The sequence below is a fragment of the Theobroma umbraticum genome, unplaced genomic scaffold (assembly GCF_002168275.2).
Source record: "Theobroma umbraticum cultivar Fairchild unplaced genomic scaffold, ASM216827v3 scaffold_204.0, whole genome shotgun sequence".
Lineage (NCBI taxonomy): Eukaryota > Viridiplantae > Streptophyta > Magnoliopsida > Malvales > Malvaceae > Theobroma > Theobroma umbraticum.
This window is the reverse complement of record NW_018397267.1, coordinates 734,036-744,853: the sequence shown is the minus strand read 5'-3', so window position 1 is coordinate 744,853 and position 10,818 is coordinate 734,036. Positions and strand designations below refer to the sequence as shown.

The 10,818-nt window shown below is 35.4% G+C and overlaps 2 protein-coding genes and 1 pseudogene across 3 annotated transcripts; all 3 read left to right on the top strand.

Annotated features, from left to right (window-relative positions):
- Nucleotides 1–2,719: 2,719 nt before the first annotated feature.
- Nucleotides 2,720–4,690, top strand: LOC110424358 (peroxisomal membrane protein PMP22-like). 2 transcript variants are annotated; one of them, XM_021438916.2, is made up of 7 exons: nucleotides 2,726–3,007; nucleotides 3,086–3,184; nucleotides 3,541–3,642; nucleotides 3,775–3,850; nucleotides 4,116–4,186; nucleotides 4,276–4,361; nucleotides 4,467–4,690. In XM_021438916.2, exons 1-7 carry the CDS (start codon nucleotides 2,936–2,938, stop codon nucleotides 4,519–4,521), a joined length of 561 nt encoding a protein of 186 aa, XP_021294591.1. In that variant the 5' UTR covers nucleotides 2,726–2,935; the 3' UTR covers nucleotides 4,522–4,690. The 2 variants fall into 2 exon arrangements, with proteins under 2 accessions (XP_021294590.1, XP_021294591.1); XM_021438915.2 differs by having other exon boundaries at nucleotides 2,720–3,184.
- An 878-nt stretch (nucleotides 4,691–5,568) lies between these two features.
- LOC110424656 (putative F-box protein At4g22030 pseudogene) lies at nucleotides 5,569–6,918 on the top strand (annotated as a pseudogene).
- Nucleotides 6,919–8,809: 1,891 nt separating this feature from the next.
- On the top strand, nucleotides 8,810–10,712 carry LOC110424027 (B-cell receptor-associated protein 31-like protein). The gene is made up of 2 exons (XM_021438494.2): nucleotides 8,810–9,280; nucleotides 10,021–10,712. The coding sequence occupies exons 1-2, from the start codon at nucleotides 8,998–9,000 to the stop codon at nucleotides 10,401–10,403; spliced, it is 666 nt and encodes a 221-aa protein (XP_021294169.1). The 5' UTR covers nucleotides 8,810–8,997; the 3' UTR covers nucleotides 10,404–10,712.
- The last annotated feature ends 106 nt before the right edge of the window (nucleotides 10,713–10,818 follow it).

The window sequence follows — 10,818 nt, the reverse complement described above, 5'->3', positions numbered from 1 at the left end:
CCATGGTTGCGGCAGTGAGAGTGATCATGTTAATGGAATTAAGCAGAAGGGTATTCCAGTTTTCGCGTTGTTCGCCGATGTTGCTGTGCATCTCCACTCTATCAGCAACAGCCTCTAAGATAGCATAAAGCTGAACAGTAGCCATTGAAACGGACGAGCTTTCTTGAACCAATGTTGTCCTAGTGACATTCTTCTCAACTGGGATTGTGTTGATGAACCCATCCCTAGTATTCAATTCGTCAGACAACACTTTGGTTGCTGGTACTTTTGGAACTGAAAGCCGGATTGATGGAAGCTTAGGGACCGATATAGCAGCATGGATTTGCTTTGAAGAAGAAGACAGCACATAGTTAGAAGCCTGTAAAGAAGCCATGTGACTGCGTTCTTTCTTTAAGATCTCTTCTGTTTGTCAATATGTAAGCGTCGGTTGGAGGAAATCAGGAAGTTAAGGTGTGGTTTTCGAGCAAAGGAAAGCAAGTTGTGAGATTTTGTAGATGAAAGGTGAGGAGGGGATTCGAGTCTTATTTATAGGAACCAACAGGCCAACGGATATGATCAGGTCAGGTCACGTTTGGGAAAATGTTGACTGACTGGTTGAATTGACCAGGCCTTTAGGGTGACCTGTTCGCTCTTATAATTTTCCATTGCAAAGGTTGTTTCCTGCTTGGGCTCCGGATCTTGGCATCAGACGTGGTAAAAGATCTCCTCATTTCTGTAAGAACTCCATATCTTGAATAGAGGGGGTCAAATGGTTGGCATCACAGGCTGCGGTCCCAAGCTTTTTCCTTCCCTACACTCACAAGTGCGGTCAATTAAGGTATTAAAACCTCCTTTTGCCTTTGCTTTACACACTTTATGGTTGAGATCAGAGCATGAAGTACCCTAATATCTAAAATTCACGTTATGCAGATGACTTGCAATAATATTTTCTACCTTATTTCTTTTTAATTTTGTATATAATTTCCTTTTAAATCTTTTTACGTATAGCATGAGATCGATCTCTCGACTCATTGTTCGGATATATTTAGATATCTTAGGTCTTATTTTCAATATTTTTTGTGGTCTACGAAAACATGTTTTTGACCTTTTTGTCTCTTTGATCAAGATGTTACAATTTTGAAAGCGTATATTTCTTTTCTTTGCTCATAAATTTGCTTATTCAATCTCAAACCTAAAGCACAAGTCATTGACAAAACTCAGTCTATACCTTTCCATATGCATATGTATCTTTGGGATTTTGGGTCTTTTTCTTTTTGTGAAAGTTTTCATATTCCCATGAACAAATAAATAAATGGACCATCCAAATGTTGTCTTATGTTGGAATTTGGAACGTTATTATATAATGGTACCAACTACAAATATTTTGCTTTTGTTAATTCCAAATCACATAACCGATGACATGACTTGAATAATTACTTACGTGTATCATAACATCTTAGTACAGGTGTTTTATTCTTATAAGTATATATTTTTATTAGATTTGATAATTCGAATATCCGTATCTTAACTATGTTGTATTAACATAACATATTAATAATTATACAAATAAATACAAACATGACACGATTAATTAACCGTGTCAAGATATTAAGTACGTAAACAATACGTTTAATAAACATATAAAACGACATAACATGATTAACACATTTATTAAACATGTTGAGTAAATTTTGTAAAATAATACATGATTAATACGATTAAAATTTATATAATTTATGATCTGTTTACACTATTTATACGATTGATTTGATTAAAATGATTCCATTGAAATATGTACAAGTAAAATATGATTATATTATGCAAATTTACAACAAAAAATTATAAATATTATAATATTTATCAAATATAATAAAATTTAATATCAATAAATTGTAATAATCATAAAATTATTACTATTTATATGAATAAATAAATGGTTCTTAACAATATACTAAACGTGTCTATATGACACGTGAACGTGATTAAATAAATAGATAATAAATGAATTACAAGTTATACAGTTACATACTAATATGATTGATTAATCGTGTCTTAGACGGGTTAAACAAGTTTGACATGGTTAAGACATAATTTATTTGTATCTTAATAAGTCGAGACGATTAATATGCGAAACATTATTAACCTAAACTCAAACCCTTAAACTCGTATTGTGTTCATGTCATGTTGCTATATCATATATAAATTGCTAAGTCTTAATCTCTATTCAAAATAATACTCTTTTTGTCTTGTTTTCATTGGCTATTTTTTTTTTTTGAAATGTCTCAAGATATCATCTTGAAACATGTAATTTTTTATTTTTTATGTTAAAAACTTATAAAAAAATTGAATTTTAATATAAAATATATCGAATTCAAAAATTTTTATCTTTAACTTTTGATTGATTAAATGACTCTTTTCATTTTAAAAAGTCGGTGAAAATTAGAGATTGCACGTGTGAATCTAACACATGTAAATGAGTGGACATAAGCTATAAAAGATTAGAAAAAGTGAACTTTGATTTGGCAATTAATACAAAACATAATTAGAGATTAAATTAATAATTAAAAAATTTCTAATTTGTTGACTTTTTGTCTTTCCAACAATGCCCCAGCCGTACCATAAGAACCTCGAACCCCAACAGCCCAAGAGCTTACAGACAAAAGGGGAGCAACCCAGCCCGCTGAGGGACAAAATGGGAAAACGAATATGCTTAAGGCAATATGCTGAACCGCCCGATTTAACGACTAACAAATTCTGCCCTCTAAAATGATCGGACAATCGCCGCCCATCTAACTACCTCGACCAGCCCACGAGGGGGACATTGCCAAAGCGTCGTCCCACAAGCAATCATTACTTTAGCTTTGTCTGACCCTTTTGGGTTTGGAAATATCAGCGACTGCTCACACACACACACACGCATTCGAATTCCGAAGAAATCAGCAGTAGGGAAGAAGAAATGGGTTCGGTAGCAAAGAAGGGATTGCAGAAGTACGTGTCACAGCTTCAGAGTCACCCCTTGAGAACCAAGGTATTCCCCTTTTTGTTGCATGCTGAAAGAGCTTATTTTGAGATTTATAGATTCAAAAGAGGAATGAAATTGTTGCAGGCAATTACGGCTGCGGTTTTGTCAGGGATTAGTGACACTGTTTCTCAGAAGCTTTCTGGAATACCCAAACTTCAGCTGAGACGCCTTGTTCTCAAAATGGTAAAAGATCTTCTCTTTATTTGGATTGAAGGTGGTTGATTACTTGATTCAGTCTTTCTAATTCTGGGGTTCTTTCTTTTTATCAAATTGATTGGTGGAAACCATGTTCACCTTCGTATTGCTCTGTTTCAGATCATTGGGTTAAATGAATTGAAATGGAATCACTGATATATGTAAAAGAGATTTGTTCAGGAAATTTGGGTAAAAGTAGAATGTAATTGGGACTTTATTTATGTGGCAACGAGAGGAGTTGCAAATGAGAGGAAGGGAAAATTTTGTGAATGTTTGGGTTCATCAGAAGGACTAGTTTCATATATGCTTTTGCAATCGTCTAACGCAGCCATAGCTGAATGCAGCTCTTTGGATTTGCTTATCTTGGGCCATTTGGACACTACACGTATATATTACTGGATAAAGTTTTCAAGGGGAAGAATGATTCCAAAACTGTTGCCAAGAAGGTGTGTTACAGGCTCATTTCTCCAATTATCGAATAAATTTGAATTGGAAATCCTATTGAATTCAATCAATCAACTCGATTCTTCTTGCTGAGATCCATAGCAAAGGGTCTAATGCTGAATCAAATTTATCAGGTGGTGCTGGAACAGTTGACATCTTCTCCTTGTAACAACTTGCTTTTCATGATTTACTATGGGGTGGTCGTTGAGGGTAAGTCAGATGTTAGATTATGTACATGTTAGGTGGCAAAGAGACTATATCTAAACTGTTTCCCTGGACAATCCTTTAATTTTGATGACCGTTTTCAGATTTGTGGCAAATTCATGCCCAAAAAGGAAGCCATAATCTAATGCAAGAAAAGATTAGAAAGTATGATTTAGAGAGAGGGATTGAACATGATTTAGTTTCGTTGCCTCCTCTCTGAGTACAGGGAACAGCTGTTTCTTTGTAGTTTAAATGAAAATGTGAAATGCAGGAAGACCCTGGATGCATGTGAAAACTAGAATCAAAAAGGAGTATCCCAAAGTACAGTTGACTGCGTGGACGGTATTGCTTTATTCCCATTCTGAGTATAATAGTTTATTAATGTGAAAAGATGAGCCCGTGACCTAGAACCTAACTGAATGTAATTGCAGTTCTGGCCGGTTGTGGGATGGATAAACCACCAATATGTGCCGCTGCAGTTCCGTGTTATTTTCAGTAGCCTCATTGCATTTTGCTGGTAAAAACTTTGGTTCCTTCCCTCTTTACTTCCACACTGAAAATATGTATAAATTTACTAACAAGGTGATTTTTTCTTCTTATTCTTTCACTATTCATTTTTCAGGGGAATATTTCTGAATCTACGAGCAAGATCTATGGCGTTGCCCAAGAGTGAATGAATGATCGGAAACCTTTCAATTCATTTGGATGATTAATAATGCTAGCTCTGCAATCCATATTATAAGCTCATTTTATGTAACTTGCAGCTTATTCTTTGCAACTATGAACTCATAAATATTAATGTTAAATCTCATTACCATCTATCTTGGTGGAAAGTTTGATTAGTTATTTAGCTTGATCTTGACTTCTGTGCTTTGCTAAGCATAGCATTTCAGAATCTAAGTTTCATGCCACAGAATCATTTATTGAAATGGCTTGATGATGATGTTATGGCCTAATATTTCCTTTCCTTGCATTCAAGAGATGTGAATCAGCAATGTCTCCTTCTATTCTCTTCCCTGTCTTTTTCTACTTTTCTCTTGCTCAAAACGGGGTCGTTTAGGCGTCAGCTTTCAACCAAAAATTTGTCGGCCATAGCTATTTGTAGACTAGGAATTTGATAGACAAATTAGGTTTCTTGATTAAATGTATGAAGGGAATGCAAGAAAAATTGAAGGGTAATTTCAACCAGAGAGAGCTTGTCAAGATTCAATCACACCAACCGAAGAATGATATCATAGTGCAGTGATATATTGAACATTCCAGAGATAAATGAAATGATATTAAAAACATTTGACATACTTGCAGAAAAGATTTTTTTTTCTTTTTAAGAATTTTAAAATCCCAGAATATATCTTGAATCCACACACAGAATTAATTTATAGTTTACCACATGAATAATTTGACTAAATTACCATTAAAAATAATACTACCATGGACCAGTTTTGGCATTTTGGGAGTATTACTTTCTGTGAAGTTAGACCGATTTAGATGCTGACCTTTTATGCAACAGCCAAAACAAAACACTTTGGTCCCGAGGCGGTTGTCTGTTTCAAGTTTTATTACTCGTTATTACCGTTGAAAGTCAGAGAAGGAAGCCCCAGGTGCCAATACCCATCAGTCTAATTTCTAAGCCAAGAGATCTTGTTCAAACTTTCAAGTTTCAAGGATTAGACTATTTCTGCCCTTTGTTTCTCCCAATGAAATGCAACCTAACTAGTGTGAAATATAACTTCAATTTCGTTCCTCTGAAAGCCGGATCAGTATACCATTCAGATTGAGAAGCCAAATCCAACACTGCCATGGCAGCTGTTGGAGTTTCAAGCCCGTTGTTTTCAAAGAGTTTGCCTTCGTCGCATGGTCGTCGTGGTAATGCACCAAGGGTCCTCATGGGGCCTGTCTCTCTCCCAATGCCTTCTTGCAGAGGTTTGGTTGAGGATTTGGAAAGGAGAAACGGTACTTATACAGTTGATACTACTGCCCTCCTGGAAAGGTATTCCGTTTCTAGCCCGAAAACCCAACATTGTTCGAGACTTGACATGAAATCTTCTGATCCTCAGGTGATCACCAAGCTTTATGCAGTTATGGAGGCTGTTGCGGATAGGGTGGAGATGCATAAGAACATTGGAGAGCAGCGTGACAACTGGAATCACCTCCTTTTGACTTCCATCAATGCCATGACTCTCACTGCTGCCACCATGGCTGGACTAGCAGCCACAAGTGCAGCAACGGCTCCCCTCGAGGCACTCAAGCTCTCTTCCACTGTGCTTTACGTAGCAGCCACGGGCTTGTCGGTAATGATGAACAATATTCAACCATCCCAGCTAGCTGAAGAACAAAGAAATGCTTCTAGATTATTCAAGCAGCTTCATAGTCAAATTCAAACAACGATATCTCTTGGCACACAAGATATTAACGATGTTAATGAAGCAATTGACAAAGTTTTAGCTCTCGATAAGGCATATCCACTTCCTCTACTAGGTGCTATGCTTGAAAAATTCCCTTCAAAGGTTGAACCTGCAAGGTGGTGGCCGCAACAAAAGCGAAAACAAAGACCTGGTGGGAAAATAGAAGGAAACAATGGCTGGAACAGGAAGCTGGAGGAGGAAATGGGTCAAGTTCTTGGGGTTTTGGAGAAGAAAGACTTCGCTGAGTACATGAGGTTGGGTAACAAAGCACTAATACTCAACAAAGTCTTGGCAATTTCTGGTCCCTTGTTAACCCTTTTAGGGGCTTTGGGGTCTTCCTTTATCGGAAGTACTCCTTCCCCATGGCCTGTGATGATGGGAGTCATAGCAGGTGCAATGGCAACCATAGTGAACTCAATGGAACATGGCGGCCAAGTGGGAATGGTGTTCGAGATGTACCGCAGCAATGCCGGCTTCTTCAAGCTCATTGAAGAGAGCATAATGTCAAACACAGATGAGAGAGAAGTTGAGAGAAGAGAAAATGGAGAAATTCTTGAAATGAAGGTAGCTTTACAGCTAGGAAGGAGCCCATCAGAGCTCAAGAATCTAGCAGCATCATCTACAAGAAACAGGGAAGCAACAGAAGAATTTGCTAGCAAGCTATTTTAATGATATGCTAATCAGAAATTAAGTAATTAGCCTGATCTTATACATGTTATTGTACATAAATCTTCTAACATGACAAAAATTTTTGTCCATATACAATTCCCATTTTGTAGAACTTCAGTATTCATCATTAATCCACTTTCATCCAAATAAAAATTAATTCAATTACCAATTGAATGAACCTAGCTGATATAATTTAATTAATTAATTCATTTAATCGAGCAACACTTATATTCGATTAATTTTTAGATTATATTAAATTAATTTAATTATAAAAACATTTTAACCGAATTAACTAAATCGACCATTTGCTCACCTATCATATTTTTATTGAGATGCATATAAGCTTGCTTAAACTGACCGACACTTTCCTTTTGTACTCATTTCGAGACCATATCAACACGTTCATATGATCATATTACATATAGGAATTAAGAGTAAAGGTACATTTTAGAAAAGGGTTAATTAATCAGTTACCATTCTTTGACTCTTTGTGAACACATTATCCCCCATTAAAGAATTCAACTCCATTTCACTAATACAATTTAACTCCAATCCTAACCATTGAGATTTTTTAATGTTATCTTTAAACATCATTATTATAGTTAATAACATCCATAAAGAGCTGATTTTTTTTTTGTAAAGAAGGTATGTGTTTTGATACAAAGTTTGAGTGTGAATTTTATCATGGAATCGTCTTTTAGAAAGGTTTGAAAAAATATAGATGGCGTTGAATTATCTTAAAGATAACTATAATATCATTAGGACTTAAGTATTAAAGAAGTTTCCAAAATATATTAATTTATGTAATTAAACTTTTATTCATTTATTATACCTAAACAAACATTAATCATTTGATTCTTATTCGTACAATTTTTAATAAAAAATAACGACTGTAACATCTAATATTAATATATATTTTCTGTTTATGTTACATTGAATATAGTAGGTGATATGATCACATAATCAAATTATGTCATATATCAAGTGGATAGAAAATAGATTTGAAGGATTTATAATTTAAGCTTGACCTACACCTATTGGTCCTGCAAAGGCCGAAAAGGTAATGTGGTTGCTCACAGTTATACAGGCTTTTGGTTTGGCAGCACCCATCAAGGATATGGACATGGCTACTCAGCCATGCTTGCTTAATGGGATGGATCCTTGTTAAAGAAAATAAGTAGTGCTTTTCCTTTTCTCCAATCACACACGACACTTCCCATATGGGCACATGACCTCCTTCCTCCTCCATCAAACCTTAGGACCACACCTATTTAATTTGTTTAGGGTTAGGTTTGTTTATTTCACTTCATAAATGTTAACAAGTTCACGGCAAGAAATATTGATTGACCATTATGTCTCATCATTGTATATGGGTTAATCCCTTTTAATATCATCATTAATTTTAATATAAAAATATAAAAAGATAATAAAAATAAAATTTTAATATAAAAAAAGAAGTAAGAGCATTCGGTGTATGAAAATTTGAAATTTCTCAAAAATAAAATAAATACGAAAAAGGAACGGAAGTTAAATTAGAATATTCGTTTTTGAAATTATATATATGTTTACATAATAATAATATTAATTAATTAGTTAATAATTATTTTGTATCATATCTTAATCAAGCTAATAATGAGAGTCTGAGTTTGAGATTGCTTAGACTTCAAGGATTTGTTTTTAACCTTTTTTAGTTACTTTTTTTATTTAATTTATTTTTTTTGTAAAAAGAGAAAAAGCTAAAAGGCTGACTTTCAGGTAATATGAAAAAGTAAGATGTCCCAAATTTCGGAAAAGAAATAAAAGTACGACAGAAATCGAATAAACTCAAAGATAAGGGGTCATTTTGGAAATAATAAAAAATACTTCAGGATCAAAATCGACGTTGTTGACGGGAATCGCAGTCCTTTTCTTTCTTCCTTTCTCCATCTTCTTCTTCAGCGCCCTATCTCTCACTGATTCGGTGCACTGCAGATTCAGAATATTCAGTTACACCCCCCAATAAGGAGGAACAAAACATTTGACTTTTGAGTTTTGACTTTTCTTTCTTTGGGGGTGTTCCTTTGGAGAGAGATTTTAAAGATGATTCAGTTATTGTTCCTGGTGGTGTTCTCAGAGATGGCGGTGATTGTTGTATTATCGTTCAAGACACCGTTAAGGAAGCTGGTGATAATGGTTTTGGATCGGGTCAAGCGGGGACGAGGACCTGTGATGGTTAAGACGGTGGCGGGAACGGTTTCCGTGGTGATGATGTCAAGCGTGTACAGCATGATGAAGATCCAGAAGCGTTGGATCGATGACGGAGCGGCTAATCCGACGGACCAGGTTCTTATGGCCAAGCATCTTCTTGAAGCTACTCTCATGGGTAATTCAGTCTTCTCTTCAATTCTTTCTAAATCTAGACCGCTGATTGTTAATTCCCCTGAATTTTTCGTTGGGATCTTACTTTCTTCTATCTTACCATTGGAAATTCTGAATCCTTGTTGATATTTGTTGTCTGATTTTCGTTGTTAGAATGCCTGCTGTTTTGCCATTAAAAAGAGAAGAAAGTTGTGATTTTTCATCAGAAAAAGAAAATAAAGTTGTGATTTTTGATTCAGTTGCATCTTTGGTTTCCTTTCCTTTTGGCTCAGTTGGCTGAAGATTGAATGAGATTTCTAATTAATGGGTAGTCCTTGCTCTTATCCAGTTGAAAAAATTCAGGTTCTTGTTCTAAACACAGTAGTCGTTTAACAACTAAGCTGGCCAGTACTCTTTTTTATTTAACAGATTCTAAATTCTAATGCTGCATTCATAAATATTCCCAGAATTGATTTCATTGTTAATCTTCAAAGATGGTGCAGCTGGAAAATGTGACTCTGTTCTTGGCCTTGATGTAAACAGACTGCTTTGTGACACTGGGTTGTTTGCCTCTGGCAGCATATTCAAGCACAAGAGTTCATTTTTTATTTCTCTCTTGATTTTTATGGCTCCGAACTTCCTATATTAGTTGTAATTGTGATTTTTTAGTACTGGCTTCTTAATTCAGCTTGAATTTCCTTGGGCTGTTGCTTCCTTTTGGTCTGTTAGACTTGTGTTTTTAATGTTGGGGGTAACTTATTGCAGGGGCATCACTATTCCTAGCACTAATGATTGACAGAGTACACCATTATATCAGAGAACTCCGACTACGAAGGAAGAACATGGAGGCTGTCAAGAAACAAGGTCGAGGCTTTGAGGATGTAAAGCCTGGTGGCTCAAACGAAGTTAAAGCCTTGGAGGAAGAAGTAACCGCTCTGCGGGCAAAATTTAAGCAGCTGGAGTCTGATCTTGAGACAAAGACGAAAGAGATGAGTGCTGCAGAAGCCAATGCAGTTGCTTTAAGGAAACAATCTGAAGGTTTTCTTCTTGAGTATGATCGATTGCTTGAGGAGAACCAAAACCTTAGGAATCAGTTGCAATCTTTGGACCAGCGATTGTCACGTTCAGGTAGTAAGAAGAATACCTAAGGAACTGATCTCACCTCTTGCAAAATGATTTTCAGTTTCACTATCAATTTTCAATTTAGTTATTCAGGAGTTTTGTAATGGATTTGTTGGTTGCAGTTTAGTTGTCATTCATGCATTATTTTAAAGTGTGGACAGAAAAAGATTCAAGGAAAAAAAAAATGTTAGAGATATTAGCTTCTCTTTGTCCTGTTTTGGGCTTGATGTGTTTGATTTAAGCAGAATTGAAATGTTGAAGCATAATGGATGAATTTTGACTTGACATATTGTAAAACATTGTAAGAGTTCTAATGCTGGAAAAGTTTTGGTACTGATGTTTTTTCCGGTAATAGCTTACATGACCTGGGAAGGACTTGTTAACCAACAAACAGTTTGGTAATAGATTTATTGGTATTGCTGGGTGTGCTTATCAAAAGAA

What these genes read in the sequence shown, in the direction of transcription:
- LOC110424358 (XM_021438915.2), top strand. Translation starts at nt 2,936, where the DNA reads ATGGGTTCGGTAGCAAAGAAGGGATTGCAGAAGTACGTGTCACAGCTT. An exon ending in CTATGGGGTGGTCGTTGAGG is followed by an intron (nt 3,851 to 4,115) that starts GTAAGTCAGATG and finishes TGTGAAATGCAG; the next exon opens with GAAGACCCTGGATGCATGTG. An exon ending in AGCCTCATTGCATTTTGCTG is followed by an intron (nt 4,362 to 4,466) that starts GTAAAAACTTTG and finishes TTCATTTTTCAG; the next exon opens with GGGAATATTTCTGAATCTAC.
- LOC110424027 (XM_021438494.2), top strand. Translation starts at nt 8,998, where the DNA reads ATGATTCAGTTATTGTTCCTGGTGGTGTTCTCAGAGATGGCGGTGATT. An exon ending in TCTTGAAGCTACTCTCATGG is followed by an intron (nt 9,281 to 10,020) that starts GTAATTCAGTCT and finishes AACTTATTGCAG; the next exon opens with GGGCATCACTATTCCTAGCA.